At 43.6% G+C, this 24677-nt stretch overlaps 2 protein-coding genes across 7 annotated transcripts in view; both read left to right on the top strand.

The window, feature by feature from the left end:
* The window catches only part of gstcd (glutathione S-transferase, C-terminal domain containing), a 59415-nt gene extending 56567 nt beyond the window's left edge, over nt 1–2848 (top strand). For both annotated transcript variants that reach the window (XM_030425423.1, XM_030425415.1), the window contains exon 12: nt 718–2848. In XM_030425423.1, coding sequence (XP_030281283.1) covers nt 718–890 — 173 coding nt within the window. In that variant the 3' untranslated portion in view covers nt 891–2848. The remainder of the gene's footprint in view (nt 1–717) is intronic.
* A 2608-nt stretch (nt 2849–5456) lies between these two features.
* The window catches only part of npnta (nephronectin a), a 58067-nt gene continuing 38846 nt past the window's right edge, over nt 5457–24677 (top strand). Inside the window, exons 1-3 of one of the 5 annotated variants that reach the window (XM_030425545.1) lie at nt 5457–6188; nt 17674–17774; nt 24417–24467. In XM_030425545.1, the coding sequence (XP_030281405.1) occupies nt 6118–6188; nt 17674–17774; nt 24417–24467 (223 nt within the window). In that variant the 5' untranslated portion in view covers nt 5457–6117. The remainder of the gene's footprint in view (nt 6189–17673; nt 17775–24416; nt 24468–24677) is intronic. The other 4 variants (XM_030425527.1, XM_030425554.1, XM_030425536.1 and 1 more) reach the window with 4 other exon arrangements.

Below are 24677 nucleotides of genomic sequence, written 5' to 3'. Positions count from 1 at the left end.
TTGATTTAGTAATTGAATAGTCCTGATCTACAGACCGATACAGCAGCAGTACTCCATAACAACTTCTGTTAGCCTGACGGTCATGTTGATATTCGCGTGGATGTATCGGCAGCAGCAGCTCTCACATATCAAATTAAACAAAAAGCCACAGCTGCCATCAGACGTTGCCAGAGCAGCTTCAGTGCTCCTTGGAATTGATTCTTCACGTCTCTACTGGAGAGACGAGCGACCGTTCTTCCAAAATATATTTTCTCATTTCGTTCCTTGGATCGTGGTGGTGTACAGCACTGTCTAACCAATAGGTGCTCACGTGGGTTAATATCTGGTAAATGTGAAGGTCATTTCACATGATTAGACTCTTTTTATTCTCATCAAACCATGCAGTGACTCACCTCTTTTTTAGTGTCATTCGTGAAGAGATGTTTCCGTACTGGACAAAACTTAAAAGGTTCACTTTGTAGTTTTTAGCGAGAAGTTTTCTTCAGTGACAGTAAACAAACTCTTTGCTGTCATGAATGTGAATAAACGAACTGACCTTTAAGGACAACACAGTTTCATTCTGTTTTACGTTGTTTATATGTGGCGGACCCTGCCACCATATCGCACAAAATGCCAATTTCTACATAATGTTGCTTTATATCTGTATTCCTTTTCCTTCCTTTTATTATTGGACGATAAAATGCTGTTTGTTTGTTTTTTCTGTTCGGTCCACTGCAGGTAAACAGTGTATGGGCCTGGTAGACTTGGACCGCTCGTGGGCAGCAGAGACTCATGGGTACTCGGTGCTGGTGATGACTATGGAGCCCGAAAGCTGTTCACCGAAGAACAACATGCTCGTGGGATGGCCGCCGCAAAACAGCGGCCTGGAAGTCGGTGCTGGCCAACTGTAAGCACCGGCGCATAATTAGGACTGTGGGCGCCACCGTACAACTGAGGATCTTCAGCCGGGTGCAACCGGGGGTTAGATAAAGTACCCGGACTCTGTGGCTACTGGCTGTGTCATGATGGTGCTGAGAATACAACTACATATTATCCACTCTGGACTTTTTCTTTTTATCCATTTTTACAAGCTCTTTTGCAACAAAAAAATGAAAAATGAATAAAAAAAAAAAACGACCTTGGAAAATATAACAGATATTTGCTTCTTATTTCTGGACTAGAAAAAGTCACCAAAACCTCTTTCACACTGAAGGGGAACGTGATGGAGCCATGGTTTCCAGCGCGATAAGGACGTGGAAGGGGCGCTTCATGAAAATGACTCCTCGCCTTCGTTAAATGAGCTCAATTATTGAACACTTAGTGATAGCGAAGGAGCTCAGTCCTCTCACCGACTGATACGCTAGGTTTGTTCTACACTGCGTGATCAAGCTGTCAGCGTACACAGAAGCAGCGGGAATTACACGCGGCCACATTGCAAATAAAGTACAGTACACTTCCACATGCTGTTTTAGCAAATAGTCTGCGTAGGGCCTTCTGTGACGGCGCTCAGCAGCCGGCTCTGTTGCCGGGTACTAACAAAAGAAGGAGAAATTCAACACTCAGAACTCATCTGCACTTAAAGATGCAACGGGGAATTATCATTATCTACCTCTGCTCTGTGTGTGTTTGTGAGGAAGGAAGGGAGGGAGAGAAGGAGAGGGAGGGAAAGAAGGGAGAGAAGAGAGGGAAGGAGGGGGTGCTGGAAGAGAGAAATTGGATTTAAACTCATATCACACTAGTTAAAACATAGCATTTGTCATGGTTCTACAGAGAAACTGATTATTCCTCATAAAGAATGAATGTGAATATCGTATGCATCCCGTAATACGTTCAGCATCAATGAATATTTTATGATGCCGGCGAAAGGTCAGCACGCTTGATTAGATGCACACTGTTCGGAGCCTCGCAGCTCAACATCACACAATACGCTCTACATTTTCAATCTGTACACTTTAGACATACTATAGCCCCCTTAAGCTTTCATTCTCCCAGGTAAAAGTGGTTATCTGCTTCTCTGAAAAACCCCCCCACTGTGTTGTCACTTTTGACAATATGTTGGTGCATCTTGAGAATCCTGGCGAGGTAGCCGGGGGAGCCAGAGTTTTTTTTTTTCCCCCCCGCTCACACTGAAGGGATGGACGGGAGGCGGCGCGGGGCTTTTTCCAGCATCGAGCTCATCTGAATTCAGTCAGCAGAGTCAATCTATCCCGAGGTGAATGGCCACAGACACGGCTCCTTCCAAGCACTGGAATCGTTTCAAAAAGGAGATGTTCATGCTCGTGGCTCTGCACAAGTGCACATTACAGAAATGCATATGAGGCACAAAAGAGGTGCGGGAGAGTAGGCGGCAGTACTTAAAGCTCTCGTGAGACAGAGAGGAGAATTTTTTAAGGTGTGAAGCGGGTCGATTCAGATCAAACCCCCGCGGCACGAAGGCGACTAGACAAGATTCTTTGTGTGGAGAAAATAAGCGAGATATCTGAGCAGCTTTCTATGGAAAGTGCTCAGGGATCTCTTTGGGTACAGTCAGCTGAATACCTTTTTCCCAGTGTAATTAATAGATTCAGAAACAGGTTTTATTGCCATAGAGGTTTTCACATACAACGCATTTGTCCTGGGGTTGTCTGCAATACCACAACCGGCCTCGCCTCAGTTTAGAAGTCGATGAGATGAGCTGAACCTGAAACAGTCAAGAGTTTTTTGAAGAAAAACTAAGTGGACGCCGTTCTCTATTCTTATTGGTTTAAAACAAAAACATCAGAACTGGACAATTTGTGGCAGCAGAAAAACCTCTATTTGGAAATAATGGAGCTGCCATTGTTTAATGAATGTCAGTTATCACTTCTAATTAAAATTCACTTTGTCTTGGTGTTTTCCGCTTTATTACACTGGTTGCTGTTTGTGGCCGTCACCCTGCAGCCCCTCCCCGTTGGTACGATCTTTTCCCTGGTGACACTGACCTCATTTATGCTCTACTGTCATCGTGGCAGGCGCTGATGAATGGCTGCCCCATCTTAAATATCATAGTTTTTATATTTACCATTTAACACGAATCACCATGGTTTATTTCACGTGTGTATATTTTCCAACAAACAAGCATTATTATGGAAGTTGGGAATAAATTACATTTTTATGCACACGTTTCCTCCCCGGTTGCCGACAGCAGGCTCCAGCTGCTGTTATTTTGCGCCCTAATAATGTTGTTTCCTGTTTCCCGGACGCTTCTCATCCCACTTGTTGTCAACTTATGTTCCTCCCCGCTTTAGGATTTTCCTTGCTCATTTTTCTATTTTTGGCTTCATTTTTCCACTTTTGTCTGCGGTAGCATTGTCTGCTCAGAATGTAACATAATGACTCACTTCTCCCGTGGGTTTAATTAAAGGATGAGTTCACCGAAAATCACAGAAAACCATCTTGTTTTTTTTTCTCACACCCCCAGACAGATGTGCGAGTGTGACTTTGACATGTCGAAATAGCAACACGAGAAATGTGGTACTGTGGTCTTATATTAATTTACTTAATTCATTTCCGTTGTTATTTGCATGTAGGTTTCCTGTAAAGAACGGTTGGATTTGGCACTAATTAGAAGTAAAATACCTTCGATTTCTAACACAATCGCCAGAATAATTGTTGGCAATTCATGTTTCCCCGAACCATATATGCATTGAAACTCTCCATTCATTTATGTTGCAACTTTATGTTTGATTTATCTTGTACAAAGCTGTGCTTGTGGTGTGGTTAGGTTTAGGCACAAAAGCTGATTTGTTCAGCTCAGGAAAAGATCATGTTTTGGCGTACCTGGTTCTGTCACCACAAACACCGCTGGAAATTGTCCCGATGTCTCGATAAAAACATCCAGTGGTTTCCTGCTTCTAAGTGTTGAAGCTGCAGAAATGTTCTGTGGACTACGAAACTTCAACCAGACTCTCCATTGGCACGCAAGGGTGAGAAGATAATGAGCAAAGAGGAAATAATAAGAATATAGCTATCAAACATCTGCCAACACTGTATAAACGGGACACGGCATGCAATAAAGATATGACACGTGCAAATTTGAACATATCAGTCCTTTACTGAATGTAAAATGCAAACATTTTCTGGCGACGGGGGTGAAACTAAAAAAACCTTTTCTTGGAGATGGGCATCTCCAGCTTCAGGACACAAACTGAAGGAAACCTTTGCATGGATAGAAACACCTTTGATTAAGTAAGAGACGGCTTGTATTTTTGTCTTTTAGGTGAGCTGACCCATTAAAGTTTCATCTGATCAGTAATATTGCTGTTGATGGGAGATCTGCATAACCCATAACTTGTATTCAACTGTGATGAATCACCATGGATTCACATGCCTTTAGTCCAGTCATGAGAATAATGTGGTTAATGGTGTCATTACACACGACAGGCGTTGTCGACCCCTCTCTGTAGCGGCACATGGATTTATTCTGGAGCTGTTGACGGGGCGTAACAAGGCGCACTGTGAACACCCAGCAGTAATCATATCACACCCGCATCTCATTCGTCTCCTGCTTCATTACTGGACATGATGGCGGGTTTTTTCCCATCGAGCCTTCGCGGAGAATATTTGTATTGACTGACTCTGAACTGTCGAGGCGGCGACAGGCTGTCACGTCACGGATGTTTATAATTGTGCCTCCAGACAGGAAGCGCAGTTCAACAGACTTTTTGAGCATGAAGTGCTGATTATGACTCAGACAGCAGATGATCACACTAATCGAGTCAGACGTTACTTGTTCTGTGAGAATAATAAAGATTTAGGAGTTTCATATAAAAAATTGTTTTCGAGATCTTGTGCAAAGTATGATGGGAAATGTAATATGTTATGAAATATTTCATCGTTATGCAACATATTTCAAGAAAAAAAGGACTTGGTGTACGATATATCGGACAGATAAATTATTGGCCCGATAATGGAAAATTGACATTATCAGTTATCGGCAGATAAAGAAATAATAGCTGATGATGCAAAGCCATGTTGCTTTTGTTGACTTAACAAATGCAGCATCCACACACAAAACAGAGAAGCAGAGCAACAAACCCGATGTCGCGCTCATAACGCCAAAACTGCTGCACCTTTGTATAACTGCGCAATGTAGATGAGCCACACGTGTCGTCAACGGTCTTTTGTTTTTTACAAAGAGACCACAACAGGAGGGGAGAAGTATTTTCACATCTATGGAATATCACATAAACCATCTTTGTTTGCCACGCCCTATCTCCTTTCTTATGCTCGGGTGTGCAAACAGGTTAGAAATTAATTTTTCAAATCTAAAAGTGTCGGTTTCTGTTATCGGTTATCTCACCTGTATCGGCTTCATGAGACTCAGGTAATTATGGGTTATGATATCGGCTGGGGAAAAAAAAATCCATATCGTGCTTGCCAGATATTGTTACTGACAGTGATAACAAAAGAGGTGCAACAAAAGCATTTTGTATTTATCAGAGCCCTCCTCAGACCTCTCTCTCTCTCTCTGTATTGTAAATTCAGCCCCAGTCGTTTCCACTGCAGCATCTACCTGGGTGGCCGGTGCACCTGCGTGCCTCAGCAGGCTCCGCAATTAATTAAGGCATTGGCAAAAAAAAAAAAAAAGCATGTGCGGCGCGGAGCTGCATCTGGAGCCTCTTACTCTCGGTTGCACGGGGTCATGACGTTTCACTGGGAGTCTGAGCAGAGGCGCGGCTGGCTGGTTGACTGACTGACTGGCTGACTGACTGGCTGACTGGTTGGTTGGGTATCCGCGTCTGTGGTGACCGAAAAAAGAAAGACGGGAGAGGAAAAAGGTCGGACTGCAGTGGGTGCTGTTGGTTGGAGAGCCAGCTGACTGAACTTGTGTGGAGAGGGAGCTGTGTGTGCGCTCTCTTCCCGGCAGAGTGCGTCCCGCTCCACACACACACACACACACAAACACATACACACACAGATCGGGGTCACTCCGGCTGGTTTCACTGAATATCGCACATGAACAGTGTGGAGGGACCGCAGCAGAGCCGTCCTACCTGTGCGCCCTCAAAGGAGAAACTCTGGTCGCACGCTCCGCCGGCTGTTCACCCAGCGCCGCTGTTGGATTTACGGAGGATAACGAGCAGCGCGGGCGCGTAACTCCAGAGGACAAGAAAAATCATGGATTTATGGATAAAGTTGATGTTGGTGTGCAGCTGCTGCTTCGGAGCGAGCGCGGACTTTGACGGCAGGTAAGGTTTCGTCTCATGTAGAAGAAGACATTTAGCAAGGTGTCTCTGCAGGAAAGTGCGCTCGCTCGAGCGGCTCGTTCATTGTTGTGGAAACATGTTGCTCCTGCGCTCAGATCTGCTCTATCGCGTGAACTTTTTTTTTTCTTTTCTGGTTCAAACTGATAACCTCCCTGCGCACGGTGTCTGCTGGAGTAGGAGCGGTGTTTACGCGTGCGGGACTCAGGACAGGCGGCTCTCGTCTTTGTGCAGCAGCAGCAGATAGAAAGCTGGCTGATTATGAAGTGATGTGACAGCACATTGCCCCGGCGCTTCGTGTTCGAACACGAATCTGATGAAGTATGCGGAGACGAGAGGTGTGGAGACGCGCCAGATCCCCGAAGAATGCGTGTGTCCGAGATTTCGATCTGCCCCATAGGTGCATCTGAGTTGATGAGCGTGATGGATGGTGCTTTTTTCTTTTCTCCCACTCTCTCTCTCTCTGTTTTTTTTTTTTTTTTTTTTTTTACCGCCTTGCATGCGTAATAAAACCAGGCTGTAATTAAGATGCAACCTTAAACCATCCCTTTGTAACAAGTGTTTTAAGACCATGTTTCATGAGTGCATGTTTTTTTGGGAGGGCAAAACGCTCAGTTTTCCTCCTTGTTAGTTAAAAAATGGAACTACCTCTTTATTTCTATCATATTGAAATGTATTTTTATTTCTATTTTTTGAGCTCAGACAAAAATCTGGACTCGTGTCCATCCAAACAGCAACTAGAGAGTTACACAAACAGACTCCTACTGCCAGATTTCCCCTACATCTCCAACAGAGCAGGCAGCCAAGTGTTGTACTTTACTTTTCCTGCTGTATCTCTGTCACACAGCCCCCCACCCCAAACAAAGCTGGATGCTCTCTCATTTTTAGTTTTCAAATGACTGAAAAGAAACTTTTGAAGATAATTGGAGGTAATTGTTATTGAGATGGTGTGCATGCATGTCCAAAGCAAAAAAAAGACAAGAAGCCCTTTCAGACTGACTGGCAGCCCCACGTTCCACCTGCTCGTGGACAGACTCTGACATCTGGAGGTGTGTTGTCCCCCCCCCCTTTTTCTCTCTCTCTTCACCTCCTCGGCTCTTTCGATTTGGCTCCAGAAAGTGTTTCGGAAGGAGCAGATTTGGATATTAAAGGTTTCAACAGGGAGTAAAAAGTGTCTGTGCAAAGAGAGAGGCAGACAGGGAGGGAGCGTCTGCAAGCACACACTATATTATTGTTATTTAGGGCACTACTTTTTTTCCTAATCACCGCGGCTAATGTGTGACTGCGACAGGCCCTGTGCAGGGGCTTCAACTTTTATTTCACGCGTTGCCTTTTGTGTAATGATCATTTGCTTGAACCCCAGCAGCAGCGGCATATTGTACATTATTAATATCCCCCCGCTGATTGAGTGCCTTGTCACTGTGGCCATAATTTGACAATTTTTATGGGTATAAACTTGCCCGGGCCCCGAGTTCCCTGCTTCAATATTCATTCATTGGTGAGAATATCCCCTGAGACCGAGCGCAAGCAAAAAAGCCATTTATTACCCAGTCTCCCTCACTTATTGCCTTTTAGAGAGCGCTCCTAACAGGCTTATCCATCTAGTCCTGAAGGGTCCTTCACGGGCATCATTGGCAAGATCATTCTGTTTTCCCGTGGCTGCACGTAATATGCTTACCTGCAAATCTGGGGCTGAAAACATTGCTGTCGCTGTTGTTGCCACTCTTTGTTCAGTGCGAGGGCTCACGGATGACTGTCAACGGAGACACTGGAACGTGTTTGCAAAGCAACACATACAGCAGACTGGAGGATATTCTTTCCCGGTGATGTCACTAAATTGTTAAGTCTGATGCAGCCAAGTAGCACATACCAGACCTGCTCAGTAATAATCCCAAGCTGTGGACGGGTGCCAGGTTATGTTGGCTTTGTAATGTCAAGACCCACACTCGGGTTCACAGGGGTCGAGGATGAGTGCGAAAACGCTGTCGAAGTCCCATTTTACGGGCATAAGACATTTATAGTTCTTTTAGCGTTTTGAAAGCCAGCGTTTTTTCTGAGTCATAAAGAGGATTTAAAGTGTAGCCTTGGCATACGGCGTGTTTTCTCAGACAGCAAACAATATGTGAAGTCGCACTCCGCTGACTGACATCTCAGTGTTTTTTTCCTCCTACGGAGAAACAAGCATTCAAGTGCTGGACCTCAACAAACAAGACATGTGAACTTGAACACATCACCAGGTCAAGCTTGTTTTTATTTATTTATTTATTTATTTATTTATTTTGTGGTGTGCACTGAGCAAACAGGGAGGAAAGTGGAAATCAGTGGAGATGTTTCCTTTAAATAAGCGCCGCTGGACAATCAAATGCTTTCTAAATCAGTTTGAGAAGCCATGATGCATTTAGTCTGACCCATCAAATGTGGATGTTGGGTTTAAGTCTGCCAGTGGCCAACTATTTCAGTCTCTATCCTTGAATTCTCCCCCTCCTTCTGCTGTCTGCGTACTAAAGTTTTCAATATCTCCATCTCTGCAAAAAAGTAAGGATACCTGTCTGGACCCGTCTGGCCAGGTTTGGACAGAAAAATGTAGAAACCATGTCTGGGTTTTTCGGTTGTGGAGGTCGACTGATGATACACCAGCTCTGTATGAGTGCGTGTGTAACAGTGGATGTAAAATATGCATATATGTTTTTATACACAAGGTTTTCTTTTGGTCAGAGGCATTTCTTTTCCACATCTGTGTGATCAGGCATTGTCAGAAATAGATCAAGCACGAGATCATAAAGGCGGTCCGGTGCAGCTCTCATACAACGATAACAAACAAGCATTAAAAAAGAAATCTCACAAACACACGATGTGTCTCACGTTCCGTGTTAACGTCAAAGGCTGTAAGCTGTTAAACTTACAGTTACATTCACAGAAACGTACAGTGAGTCTGTTATCACGCCGTTATCTGGTTAACTCGGCTAGCACATTAGCTGTTAACTGAACTGGCATGAGATAACAAAGCGGAAATGGACGGATAACCTCACATACTTAACATAACGCGTTAACTATGGGGGAGCAAGAAACACGTTTTCACTCCAATCAAATCTTCACGAGCATTAGTATAGAACAACTCACCTTAAACATGTTTAAACCAGCAGGTGCTCCCCAACGCCAGACAGGACTCAAGACATTTCTACGTTCTTGATTACATTCATGCCGACCAACGAAAAACACTTTTGAGTGAAAGCGTAAATTACAGTACAGCTGAGTCTCATAGCAGCTACAAGGCAAACTGAAGCATTAGTAACAGTTACAGGGTAACACAAACTCAGCCCTTGAGTTTAGATCAATTTAGATCAATGTAAGTGCTTGGAATCTAATCCCAAACCAGCTCAGCTCGGGCTCCAGCCGAGTTCGGACGTAGACAAAAAGAACGCCTGTCGAGTTCTAGTCGGGTTTTGCAATCACTCTCTTGGGCTCAGTGGAGTTCGGACAGAGAGATGATGCCCGAGCAACACTCTTGTCTCGCCTCTCGATGTCGTCATTGGCTTTGCGCCACCCAAGACGACTGTGAATGGCTTCAAGAAATACAAACAAACCATAGGTGTTTTCCTGCCTATACAAAAGTGGTAGAAAAGCCAGTGCTGTGGAGATACTCTAAGTGTGGCTGAGCAAGACTATGTTACATCAAAATGTTTAATTTTACACAGGATGTATTATTTTGCACCGTGTGGTTGCTTTTTAAAACCTCAGTTGAAATGAATGGATTAATTTACTTCCATTAGCTTATCTGTCAGCCATCCTCACCTTAAAAGTCAAGAGTTAGCCAAACATGAAGCCTGCACATGTTTACGACGGTGACGCTTCCCCTCAGTAGCCCGGTCTGAATGGCAACACGTGATCAAAATGTCAAGAATCAGCTTTCACATTTCCGATTCTGCGTCCAAACCTAATCTTTGAAGAGAATCCTGCGATGCACCTTGAATAAATCCGCCCTCCTCCCCCTTCATCCCTATATGTAGAGTCCTCAGTCATTTAATGTAAATATGTACATGCAACGATTACAGAGCAGACACTGGCGTGATGTTCCGCCCTCTGTGCGTTGGAAAAGAAGGAATAGCAAGAGTTTGTATCACAGCCTTGTGACCAGACATTTGTATTGTTGCACTGAACCCACTCTTGGCTGGATATTTTGAAAGAATGCACTTGAGGTTGTTTCTACCAAGTGTTAAGTGCACTTTTTGCACTTAACACTTGACACAAAACCATTTTTTTATGAAGCTGCTCTGGCGAAGTGCAAAGCCTAGAAAGAAGCCACCGGGCATGTTTTTTTTAGTCGTGTTTATTTCAGGGCTGCTGTGATGCATTGCCTTACATCATGCAGGTGTTTTTATTTTTCTGGCCACTTCCGTTTCTTTTGTTTAAACAAAGCATTTAGTTTTATTTTATTTTTTTTTATTTTTTTACGTGCCAGCTGATATCTCACTTTTAAATGTTCACCTCAGATCTTCTTCGATGTCCCACGTGGCGCCTCGCATTAATGTGACCGTCTTGGCAGCCTGCACGCAGATCTGGCAGCCGGCATGCAGACCTGGCAGCCCACGTGCAGCCGTGGTGGCTCATTAAAGACTCCAGACACCTTCTGACTCCACGGGCTCATGTCTTCTGCAGGTCCGAGCAAGTCCTTCACGGCAAGATGCGACGAAATGCAGAAGTCAACCTCTGCGTGTGATCCATTCCACAATCGCTCCTTTTTGTCTGCGGGTGGATAATAGATAGATCGATCAAATTGTGAGCGCTCTGAACGAGGACTACACCTTCATGGTGCCGATTATCACGCTACACACCCTCCACCCCACACACTGCTCCTCTGTGAGCAATGAACTGACTACTCTTCACTGTCAGGCGGGGGGGAATTGGCCTGCTCTGTATCCATTTGTGAAACAATGGAAGAAGGATGGCGCCCCCCTTCATGGATATCAAGCGCTCGGGTTCTGCTGCAAGAACCTCGTCTGGTAGTCTGTTTTTGGAGGAGAGGTGTCACATGGCAGGCGTGAAGGGTAATAATTATCTGCTCGAGTTCCTTCCAGGCTTAGTGCAATTTAGGATCATTATTCACAGCCTGAGGGTAATAAATACAGGTATTATGCCCACGTCCATCTGATATGCCAGTTCTCTGCTCAGTGGAATATCACTGGGGGGACCAAAAAAAAGAAAAAAAACAGCTCTTCGTCTTTGAACAGCGTCATCATAACTCCCTTTGTTGATCGAGATTTGTCATTATTTTCAAAATGCCCATAAATGTACCAAGAATTTAAAAGTATGCATTTCACGTTGCCGCAGCGTCGATTGCGATGAAACATCGAGCTGATGGACACAACCACCGCCGGCTGAATTCGGCATGAAGAGAGGCCTGAGCAGCGAGAACATGAAACAGGATTCCACATTCACTGTGTGTGTGTGTGTGTGTGTATTTATACAAGCCTGTGTAGGAGGAAGCGTTAGATGTGAGTATTTGATTCAGTAATTCAAGACCTGATGCATCTCACGAGGTTCCGGTCTCCTTATCCCGAACACCTCTCGCCCACCAAACCACTGGGAGCCCTGCATTCAAACAACTGCTCGTGTCTTCATTGCCTTCATAACATCACGTGCTCAGAGTCAAATGGCGTGACCCTCCGATCCTGACACGCTGACAATGCTTGATTTATATTTTTATATATGTTTCTTAAAACCTCCAGGCTAAATTTTCCACCACTCCACCACATAATCTTCTCCCGCTCCTGGAAAAGCGACAAAAGACCACTGGCTGCATCTGATGTTTTTATTTTTGCCCCATCTGTTGGTTATTTTCATTTTGTCATCCTTTTTACGGTCAATTGGCCTTCGATATCCATCTGCTACAAAGAATAGGGCTGCAGAGAGTGATTTTCGTTATTGATCTGTCAATCTGTCTTTTCGTTTCTTGTTTATTTTGGTCCACAAAAAAGCCAGACCATCTTGAGAAATCACAATCACAACGACTTACCACAGTCCAAGTTTTGAATTGCTTGCTTTTGTTGCATCAAAAATGACTGAAAGACTGAGAAAACCAGAAACTGTTCACATGTGAACTGCAGGAACCAGTGGATTTTAGGATCAGTTGCTTACAAGTAACCATTAATAAGTGATTCATTATCCTTTTAAAACTCCGTGGCCAAAAACAGACAACTAACAAGCAAGCCAACAAGTTAAGAAACTTGCATGTACAAAATCTCGCCAACTCACAAATTAAGTGTCTGGTTGTTTAGCCCCTATGCCCGCCCTGGAGCCTACAAAGGCCAAGGGGTGGCCGTGTTCACCCACTCTCTCTTCTTTCTCCTCTCTCCTGAGCCAGTTACACGCCACCCCTCCGGATGATTGATGCACCATGTAGCCAATGAGATTCCAAATCCAATAACATAAAGTTTATGTCCATTTTTAAAGCTTAAAACTTGGATTATGCACGTTTATGTAGGCTTATGCATTTTGTTCTTTGAATACGCTGTTTCTCCACCTAAGCAGTAGTTTATGACGGTTTTGTACGCACAGAGTTAGTGTAAATAAGGAAATAAAGATCTTTAATGAGTTTTTGCCCCCTTTTATGTTCAAGCAGGGGTATTTTGAGGTCATAAAATTGCTTTTTTTTGCCTTAAGTGTTTTTTATTTATTTATTTTTCATCTGATTTGAACTTGGCCCATTTAAGACAATGTGGACTCATTGTGTTTTCCAGCTAATAGGGGGCAGATACAGGTCATCTGCAGGCTTATGGGAATCCCTGTGCTCCAAATGACTTGCCAACAGCTTTGAATGTACTTTACTGGGAAACGTGTTCAGGATAATAACAGGATTATACAAAGATAGTCAATGATTCATCTTCTGTCAGCCAACTAATTGATTAATCAACAATTTGATGGACAAAATAATTGCAATACCAGACGAGGTCACTTCCATCACATAGCTTTCAAGTCCCACAACACTGGACGGTGATGCGATGTTGAAGCTAATTAGCCGCGTGCACTGATCTCTGAGCAACATCTGGCAATCAAAACTGTTAGATGTGACTTTCAAAGCAACCTGCGGCAATAAGAAGAGTTCTGAGAGGCTGGGAAAGATAAACTGGAGGAATAACAAGCTTCAGTCACACAATTGGTGATTTTTTGTGTGTTTTTTTTTTTTTTAAGGTTCAAGTAAAGAAAACTGGTGCAAAAACACAGCTAAGTCTCAGACATTACAACCACAGGATTTGCTACTAAAAGCCGGACTGCCGTTTGGAAAAAGCATTTTATTCAAGGTCATTACAGCACAATGCATGCAGAGACGACAGGAGTTGGGCCTGTGAGTGTTTTTTTCACAGTTAGACTGAGCTCTAGCTTTTATCAAAATATCTCTTTAACCCACAGAATCTTTTGAAAACTGTTAAATGACTCGGGCGCGGGCTGCCTCCTACTGAGAGTCATCAGCGTCAATGAGCACTTTGCAACATCTTATAACATCAAAGGGAATATGAGAGGCTGTGTTGTGCAGGAGCAGGTGCACCTATAGGCGCGTTATCTCCCCCCATCATGCCTCCATAATCTGAGATCAGTACCTTATGCACATTAGTGAATAAATTAAAGAGTGTGTGTGTGTGTGTGTGAGTTCATCAGGGTAAGAGCCAGTCAAACCAGATTTAAACATCACTGAAATGTTATGGGAGGTTGTCACATGTTTCTTTTTAAAGGTGTCACCGTCCTCCAAATAAAGGGATGACTGCAACAGGCAGAGGTGCTCTGGTAGAAAGTTTACAGTATGGAGGGACAGCATGTGTGTGTCTGCGTGTGTGGGTGCATATCAGTGGTGAGAGACAGTTGTACCTAAACCTGGCTGTTGTCCAGACAATTCTCCTTTCCTTTCCTTTCTTTTCCTTTCCTTTCCTTTTCCATCCATTACATTTTCTTACATTTCTTACTTTCCTTTGCTGTTCTTTAACTTACATTGTCTGTCCTTTGCATTTTGCCTTTTCTTTGTCCTTTCTCCCCCTGTTGTCTCCTCACCTGCCTTCACCTCTCTTCTGCTCCTTTTTTTAATTTTTAGGTCCAAATTTATTTTGTCACCTGAAGGGCAATTGGTTGTGCCTTTCCTTTCTTTTCCTTTCCTTTCCTTTCCTTTCCTTTCCTTTCCTCTTCTCTCCTCTCCTCTCCTTTTCTTTCCTTTCCTTCCTCTCCCTTCCTTTCCTTTCCTTTCTTTTGTCCCTCATCTTCCCATTGTCTCCACACCTTACCTTACCTCTTCTCTACTATTCTCTCCTCCTGCTTTTTTTCTTTTCAAGTTGATCTTTATTTTGTCCCTGAAGGGCAATTGTTCTTTTTTTTGTCTTTCCTGTCTTTTGTTTTATTCATTTCCTTTACTTTGGCTCTTCCCTTCCCATTCCTTTTTTTTTTTAATCTTTCATTGTCTTTTCTCAGCCTTTTACCTCCTCTCCTCTCCTCTCCTCTCCTCTCCTCCTTCTGCTTGGAGAATCTCCCTGCCTGACTGCGTTCTTGCTGGCCAGGCAGCAGACAAACATTTTCCCTGGATCTGCCACTCTCACTTAGCATCCATCAGGTTTTTTTTTTCTTCCAATGAGGTGATTGGCAGCGGGGGCAAGCATTAGCATTTCCTCATCTTGGCATAGAGACGCTAACAGGCAGGGATAGTGGCAACGGATGTGCCTTGAATACTGAGCAACGTGCTCGCTCTCTCTTCGCGGCACAAAGGAAAGCGTCTTTTGTGTGAAGGAAGTATATCAAGAGAATTTTCTTCTTTGTCTTGTAACCGGATAAAAGTGTTCCCTGCTCCCGCTGTACAACTGCAAACCTGAGTAGTCACCTCAGGTCACTCAGTTCTCATATATTGGATTTGTGATCCACGCAAAACTCTCATGCTCTGAGCCTCAGTACTTAAGGAAAAAGAGGTTTCTTTCTTGTTCTGTAGCTACAAAAATTCACCTCAGCATGTGATTGATTTACTTCTCCGTAGATTTTAGGTAACCTCTCCGAGCCAGGCTCTCAAAGTATGCGGCTCGGATTTTCATCAGTATCCTTAAATGGACTCCTTCCTTCGCCTTATTCTCTCCATAAATATGCGGTGAGCCTTGGTACAGATAAAAAGGTAATCCACATACACTGTGTGCCAAGAAGCTATTTCTATTTCTCTGAGCAGAACAGAACACGGTGGAACAAAAAACATCCGGCTGTAATTTTTCTTAGAAGAACTGCGGCATGTTAAAAATACCCTATATCTGTATATACACTAATACCTGCTCCCTGTCTCTCTGTCTCTGTAGAAGGGATGATGCTATCTTCCACTGTCAGGATATTGACTGATAGATCCTCTGAAGGGACAGACACTCATGCATGTAATAAATGGATATAGAAAACATTTTCAAGGGCATCAGACAGGACAGTATGGAGCCGCTAATCTGTTTCATAAGCCTTATAATGAACAGTAATGTGGTCTTCTCAGAAGTGGCTGTCAGCGGCGCTTTGATGCTCGTGGTGGGATGACTTCAAATCGGGCCTGGCAGGCCTTTCAACCCAGGTCTTCAGTTTGACATCGTACAAACCAACAAGATCTGACATGCTTATCAGTTTTATTTCTATGACAAGATGATAATGTGTTACAGGGAGTAAGTCAGAAAATGGAGTGCGAGTTACATAATCTGGAATTATTGCTCTGATGTTTCATATAGAGCTGAAACGATGAGTTGACTGACAGGAAATTAAGCTGCAGTTATTTCGAAGATCAATTGAATCGACATTTGCTGGCTCCAGCTTCTCAAAAGGGACTTCCTGTGAATAAAAAACTGAATATTCATGATTTGCCACTGTAAGTGAGATCCAAATAAAAGATGAGATGAAAAATGTCACCTCGGTATCTGGTAAACTGTAGGAGGCATCCGCACGTCTCCGATAAGTGTTAACATTGTCACGTTTCTGCAATCAAATGTCTAAAAACAACTATACCTGTGTGGTATGTTTCGTTGAGTGGTGAACCGACCGTCTTCAAACACAAAGATGTCTAAAAATCATACTCAAGGTAACAGCACATTTCATATTGACGCCTGTCGCGATGACTTCAGAGTCTGTGACTGAACACAACATGAATAAAACTTTAACAGATAACCTTGTTTGTGAACATTTCTACCTGATTCAAGCGGACAAATTCACGTCAGCAGCGGTGGTTGTTGAAGAAGACAACAATGCCAGTTATACCATACTTAGTACTCACTCGTTGGGACATTTTGGCTTCACTTTGTCTGTCATTATTGCGCCACTAGCCTGCTAACAGCTTTAGCGGTTTAGTCAGTCCAATGGCTTCATACAGGCTGAACTAGGTGTTTGGATGGGCTTCGTAAAGGGCTCAAACAGCAACAGTACTGGGTGGCGGACCCTGCCACCTTTCTAGCTTGAAACAGTGTTCTGGGGTCCGTATTTGTATTATTACTTCATTCATATTGTAAATATTACAATTCTGTGTTTGAATTTTAAAATATGAACGCTGTCCATCCACTTTGACTGCGTCTAAGCACCAAAGATCAGTTGTTGGATGGTAGTAACATGCCGTGCGTTAATCGTCTCAAAGTCCGCTCAACTTAATCCAAAGCCTCAGTTTTTCCTCCAGTGCTGATCAATGTATTTCTGTCATAGGCAGCAAAAAAGCTGGAAAAACTGAAATGTAGCGATGTTGAAGGAGCCTCAGGCCGCTGCATCTGTATGCGCTGCCGTTGCGGTCGACAGTCTTGAATTTGAACTTACGAGGTCTGAATTGTCAAAAACATTTCATCGTTTTATTTTGTATCGACAAAATGAGTCAAGCTCTTTTGTGTCAAATCCACATTTCTGACGTCACGAACCTTTAAACCTACCAATGAGCCTAATACTGTTTTGCATTTACCTGCAGGCACTTCTTCACAGGACCGCATTTCAACATACTTTGACACTTACCTGTAACGCTTTAGTAAGAAGAGGGTGAATTATTCACAAACCAGTGTTTAATTTGGTTAAAAAATAATCTTGAAAAGGTCTTACGAAGTATTAGATACAGCCCCTGACTGTTTTCTGACATTTAATAGACAAGTTAGACTTCTGTAGTGCTGCTCTCACTAGAAAGGTGCTAAAAGGTTTTTTCTTTCATGCACACTCAAGTAAGGTACATGGGAGAATTCGCAACCTTCAGTGCATTTGAAGAGCTCTCATACACTCAAGAACATCTACACAGATCAGTCGATTCAGTTCTATTTATGTAAACCCAAAGGCATGAATCAAAAGTCTATACAATCTGGACCATCGGTCTATTCAGACAAGATACAAGCTCCATTTAACAGCAGGAGAATGAAATGAATCATATAAACGCTCTGAAGCCTCCAAACAACATTGAAAAGAACCCTTCGTTTCATTAAGACATTTTAATTGGCTGTGAACTAATTATGTCATTCTTTCACAGGTGGCCGCGGCAGATGGCCTCGTCCAATGGCCTGTGTCGATACGGGGCCAGGGTGGACTGCTGCTGGGGATGGACGCGCCGCTCCTGGGGTCACTGCCAGCGTGAGTGCCATCATGCCTGCTGCTGCCGCTGCTGGGGCGAACAGGGCTAACAAGGTTGTGAGGTTTCAAGCTGGGGTCAAACATGCTATTAGACAGAGGAGCGCCGCGGTCGATGGAGGCTCGGGGGAAACACACACACACGCGAAACGTTGTCACAACAAACATTTAGTGGAGCCTCACACACATCTTTGAGTAAAGATCGACGGTAATGGCTGCTTGGACCGGAGGCCTGCTCGACATTTACATTCACACCGCAGGGGGGCACTAATGAGGGGGAGGCCGCAGCTGCAGGTGGACACATTCAAGGGTGGATGGGAGATTGATTATAGATCACCACTGGGCACAAACAAGCAAGCTGACGCTGCCAGATCAAGAAAAACGAGGGACACAATCCACGGTGATATCAGGTGTACTCATCTGTGCACCCAGCTGAGGGGATTCAGAGGATGTGTCCGGTCATTACGCCAGAGTCGGAATGACTGTGTGAAATATTAACGCGTAACATTTCCAATATATTAACATTGTGTGACGATCCTCCGCTCTCCTGTAACTCTACCCTGGGAGGTGCTAAGATTACTAACATGGCTTCAAATATGGCCAGCTGCCTCACAAATGTCAGATCCTCTGCTCGGTGCTGGTGCTGGTGTAGCTGCTGCTTTGCTGCGGAGGTTTTAAACACAAAAGGGGTTAACGCATAAACAGGCTCTTCACACAGCAGGAACGATGCAACCCGCTAAGTCGTAGGAATAGTTAAACAGTTTATAAAATATACTTATCCGTTTCCTGGCCAAGAGTTGGATGAGAAAATCAATAGCACTCTGTCTGCTGGACACGGAGCTGCAGCAGCCAGCAGTCGATTAGCTTAGCAAAAAGACTGTAAACCACCAGGAAACCAGACATCGTATAAAGCTCCCGCTGTACAAATAAAAAAATGCAAAATGCAAATTAAACTGAGAGGATATTAATTAAAGAGTTTCAGAGCCTTAGGTGGATTGTTTTAAGTGTTGGACAAAGCGTGGCTAGCTTTTGTCCCTTTGCCAATCTGCATGTTAAGCTAAGCTAATTGGCTGCTAGCAGGTAAATTCATATTACGTATGCAGATGAGAGAGCTGCCATCTTTTCGTCTATACCGTTCATTTTTGTAAACAGCGTTTTTAGCATTTTTGATCATTTAAATAGTTACGTACTTGTTTTTTTCACTTGCAAGGTTAGCTTGTCCGCTAGCCCAGCTGGCTGCCTAATTGAAGAAACCCGTGTCCAGCGATGAGGTCGGAGCTTTACAGCTTGCTCTCACAAGACAGTGTAACCGCTGTGTCGGTCACTTTCTTTCTTTTGCAGCTCTTTGAAGCACCAAGTGTAAAAAAAGGAGTCATGCCAACCTAGGTAACATATTAACGCTAGCAGTTATCTATATATCTATAGTAAAGGATAAAAAAAAACAACAACATATAGACCAAAACGAACGGTGATCTGTTGACCCAACATCTCACTGCTGTGACAGCTCGTTGGACAAAGTTTCTATTATTTTTGGCTGATGCATTTCGTCGTCGAAGATGCTCATGTTCTGTCCCCAGACCTGTATTTTACAAGTTGATCCTTCACTTTAACTCCTCTCTGGATTCTTTTGCTCTTCTTTGGCGGGCAATTTTCCATCAAAAATGGACAATTTCCATCTCAATAGTGCCTCTTCGCTATTGTTTGTCCGACAACTGCGCTCGCCTGCCGCACGGATAATGTATGAAAATGACAACGTCTGCCCCCTTTTCAATCAGTGTAGCCATCCAAAGCACTCTCTCCTTTTCAGTGCAGCGTATCTAAAATGTCCTGCTTTGTACAACGCGGTGGAAACACAAAGCAGAACACCAAAAGCTTTTTACAAATTCTTAAAAGTTGAGGTTTGTTGTAAGGTCTTCAGTTATGGGTTGTTAAGTTCCTGCTGTGGAAAAAAGACATCTTAAAAGGTTCATAACTCTGCATGTTGGTCCAGGTGATGAAATAATGTTTATTAATCCACTCATTCTGTGTTTTTCCTTGCTGAAATGACCATATTTATGTTCTCATTGTACTGAAGCTAATCATCCCATGCTACAGCCGACTTTTTGTCTCACTCATTGTATTTTTTGTACATGTCACACACTGCTCGTCGGGTCAAAAGTTCTTAGCCGCTGCGGCTTAAAGACGCTTACATTTGTTATCTTCGGCTGCAACTTCTGACTGCGGCTTCGTCTAAAAGTGGCAGAGTGCCACCTTTTTTCGCTTGATGTTGGAGCGCACTGAAAGGTTTCTTTTTTTGTTCTGCGGAACACAAACAGTATTACTCGGGTTCGCGGCCTCTGTGTCTTGTATTCTTACAGCTCAGCCAGATTAACCTCAGGTCTAGGCAAGACAAATCTGCTTTTTATCCACCTCTCGCTTTATGTCTATTAGAAGCAAAATATGATAATTTTATTCTTACATAAACACTGAGAGCGGGAAAAAAAACCCTACTAATGCTCGTGGTTTGTGGGACAAACCGGGACTCGTAGCTCGAGGAGGGTTGATTTCGCGGTCATAAATTGGAGCTGTCCTGGTTCAGAAAGCACCTACCTTTTCCCAAGGCCATGACACTTGAACTGCACAACCTGTGGTAGAGCAATTAAGACAAAAAAGCACCACTGTTTTACCCAGACAGCTCAATTGTATCGTTTGATAGGGTTTTGTCTGAACACGGGGCCAGACTTAGCAGTAATCCTGGCAGGAGTCAGCCGCCTCAATGCCCAATAGATTCCCAGTGCATCTGTACTGGGCTCTCTGCCTTCTACGGCTATTTCGCGAATTCAAGGTGGAATAGATGTGGGTTTTTTTTTTGTTTTGTTTTGTTTTTTTGGACGAGGACGAGAGAGAAGAAAATGACTTTATTATCGCAGAAGCGGAGACCAACGGGCAACGATTCACGGGCTGATAATTTTATTAGCCGCAATATTTCCACAACAACACGTGTCCTAGTGTAGTTACAGCTCCTGAGGACAAAACGTTCATTGTTTCGCCTCTAGAAATGAAGGGCGACAATACATCATGCATGACATTTATTTAATAATAAATTGAGCGCAGTAGAGCTTAAATAAAAACATTTTTTAAAAAAAGAGGAAGGTTTGCGTCAATCACTCAACCCGCCGAACGGCAGTGTGTCGACATGTTCTCTTTGTTGTTCTGGAGTCCCACATGTTCCGCGCTGAGGCCAAAAACGTTGAGTTTAACCACCATTTCAAGCTGCTACACCACTTTTCGCTCCACCACTATTTTTTATTTATTTATTTTTATTCAAGAACACCATATCTGTTCTGTGAGTTAAATCGCTCGCTGAGTGTCTGCCTTGATGCTTCCAAATGCTCCCGACTGGGTGCACGGCTCAAATCGCTCACTTGAGACTACAATCAGTATTCCATCAAGTCTGTAAGGTGCTGATTTAAACCTCAGAGGGAGGAGGTGGAAGGTTTCGAGGGGAGGAAAGGGGAGTGTAATCACGGTTGTGTATGTGTGTACTAGAGAGAGAGAGCGAGAGGATGCAGTCATTGCAGATTTTGGGTCGCGGCGAGGTTTTCCCCTAGCGATAGGGAGAGATTAGATTGGAGCCATTGGATCGTGGCTTTTCTCGGCCACAGAGCTCAGCGATCGGTTTGTTGGGACTCCCCTCAAAGAATGAGAAACTTAATGGATCAAGCTCCCAGGAACTGAAAGAGAGCAGGAGAGAGGACTCAAAGTTGGAGAGAGTGAAAATCCTGAGGTGTAAAGGAAATGGTGTCGAGGTAAGGAGTTGAAGATGATTGCTGCTGGAGTGGGGGAGAGACGTCAGGAGGGGGGGAGATGAGTGAGTAAGTCGGGCAGATGGAGGAATAGAGAGAGAAAGAGAGAGAGAGAGAGAGAGGAGTTTTAGATTTATAGAACTGAAGCTCCACTTATAATGTTCTGACAGGCCATCCGGCAGGCAGAGCCACACTCGAAGCTACTTATTCTAACCAGCTGCCATCGCGAACGCTTTACTGCTACCGACAGCGTTTGAACATTTGCTCGGCAGTTGCGTTTCCAGCCTAATACAGTTTACAGTAATTACACTGCAAATCATTTTCATATCCTCTTCGCTCCTGATGAAGATGGAAAAGGATGCCAATGAACAGGTTGATCCCATCAGTGTCATTATGCGAATGGGATCGCCCAGTCAGTAAGACAGTCAGACAGTCAGTCAGGTGACGCAAGGTCTGTGAGGTTGTTAGTGAGGCTTTAAGGCTTTAATTTGAAGTGTGTTTCATCCGTGTGAGACGCTCTGAAAAGTGGCTTTGAAAAAAAAAAACTAGAGGACAGATGTTTTCTAAGTCCGCTTCAGGGACCGACTAAACACGTCGGGATTACACAGCCCAGCCTTCATCCGAATTGAGTTCATATTGGCAAATTCTGCACCTCGCATTTAATGCCAGTCCCCTGTGTGGGGAGCGAGCGTGTGAAGGGCGGGGTGGATTCAGGTGTGGTGCATCCGCCCCTTCATGCAGGAGACAGAAGTCTGTGTCCGGTCACAGGTCTGCAATTAATGTTTTTTTTTTTTTTTTTTTTTTTTACTGTAACCACACACTTCCCCTTCACTGTAACCAGGTGATTTATTGCCTAAAGGAACCAAAGCTTACTGACTATTACCTCACCTTTCTCTAACATTAGCCGTGTCATACCTGCTGTGAACTACAGCTGCAAAAGTTAGTAACAATGTTAAACTAAACGGGCTTCCTTCTGGATTCTTAAAGGGTAACTGCACCAGTACTAATCTGTATGTGAAAAAAAGGTGGTATAGAGCCTTCTGTGGCTCCAGAGGAAGCTGAGTGTAATCTGATAAACTGCCTCTGTTCACATCACTCATTGGCTGAACTGCATTGTGGGTATTGTAGGCACCGATATATCGGCCGGTATCCGTCTGATATTAATGTTTACAGTTGGGTTTGAGCATATTCAAACTGATACTGAAATCTGACTCACTCGCGAGTCGTCTCCTCAGCACTCGACATTTGAAATCAAAAATATTTAGTTACATTTTTAAAGCAACGAGTCTCTTTTGTTTGGGTAAGACAACTACAGTTGCAGACGGCGATTCTTGAGAAAGACGGTTGATTGTTTACATTCACACTTACATTTAGGGCATTTCGAGGACGCTTTTGTCCAAAGCGACTTACAATAAAGTACACCTATCACAAGAGAGAAACCACAAAATATCACCTTCGATAGAGTACGAAAGAAAAAATAGAAGCAATTTTCAAGCCCTCATCTGAGCATCGTGGCTGCTATTTTTCAAGTGCTGTGATTTAGGAGCTAAGGATAAGTTGAGAATTGTTGAGTGGTGTTCCCGGATCATCACACTTCTGACCACCTTTGCACTCAGTAATCAACAAACTTGCTTCAGACTTGCCTTTTGCACCTTTTAAACATTGATAAGACACTGACTCAAAGGCCTTGTGTAGCCACACTGCTTGAATATTGAATTTCTAAAGCCTGTGCATTAAAACACTTTCAAATACTTTTTCATTTTGATGGATAGAATTCTGAGACCTTCTCTCGCTTGAACTTGTCTCTCAGGGCTCGACTTGTTTTTGATTAACTTCTCATAAAAGACTTTAAAAAAAATAGTCTGATAGAAAGACACTTTTTATTTCCTCTGCATTTTAAAAGGAGCTGCGCTGAATATCAGCTCCATATTAAGTAGATCACACATTATAATTCCTTCAGAGGTCCTGGTGGATTTTACAAAAATCCATTGAGGCCGGGATTTAGTCTGATTGAGTGCGGTCTTTGTTTCGACAAATGGTGCGGACAGGATTAAGGCAGGACTTTTGAATTGGTAATTCGAGCTAACAAGCGCGTGATGAAAGCAGAAAAGTGATATCTCTGTTTTAGCAATTCGCTTTATCGCGATTGTCTGCGCCGCTTCCTTGTCTGCTCCGCTCTCTTTTCATGCTCGCTCGGCTGTAAAGGCTCATCGAAGAGTGCGCCTTTTCATCTGCTCGAGGTAATAAGGCGAAAGCAAAGTGAAGAGGTTTGCTCGTAAAAAATTAGAGCGAGTACGTTCAGAAACAAAAGGCACGGGTTCAGAATTGCTTGACACAATCTCGGCTTGAAAAGGCACTTTGAAACAGGGCTGATTTAAAAAATCAAATGTCTTCTCAGTTATCTGTTCACAGCCAGGCGGTCGCGTTTGTTTTTATATTAAAGGAACCTGAGCCATGATGTTTTCATCTCCCAGCACTAAGGGAGATTAATATTAGTGTTTCGCACAGCGTGTGAGGGGAAACTGCTTTTTTCACTTCCATTTAGATCTGAGCGATAAGGAGTGAGCAGTTAACATTTTCTGGAATAAGAGAATGTCCCTGGAGATTGGGCTTTTATTGGACGTCGTTTTGATGATTAAAACTCGATTACAATTGCATTTAAAAAAAATCTACGATTACCTAAAGGCAGCCGGGAATATGTGTGACTCCAGAACTCCAGACTGTGTGTGCACGTGTGTGGATGTCGAAACGACCACGCTCTGCCCTCTAACATAATGTTGATTTTTTTTTTTCTTTTCTTTTTTTTGCCCGCAACCTTTGTTTGTTTGTTTGTTTGTTTGTTTGGCTATTTGTTTTGCAGCTCTCTTCGCCCTAACTCACAGAGTAACCAGGATAAGGTGCCAGCCCCAAGGTTAGCTCTACATGTTTCTAGAAATAATCTTGCTCGACATGTATTGCCGGGGGCACATCCTCTGAATCCTGGTCTCACTCACTTATTTATAGAGCCAAGCCACCGCTAACACCTCAAACCCTTTGGCAGCAGCCATCTTCTCCGCCCCCCTCCTCCAGCCTCAGAGCTATGCAATGCAAACAGCTTACGCTCTGCAGACCTGATTTCACC

The sequence above is a fragment of the Sparus aurata genome, chromosome 1, assembly GCF_900880675.1.
Source record: "Sparus aurata chromosome 1, fSpaAur1.1, whole genome shotgun sequence".
NCBI classification, from domain to species: Eukaryota; Metazoa; Chordata; class Actinopteri; order Spariformes; family Sparidae; genus Sparus; species Sparus aurata.
This window is presented reverse-complemented; position numbering and strand designations above follow the sequence as displayed.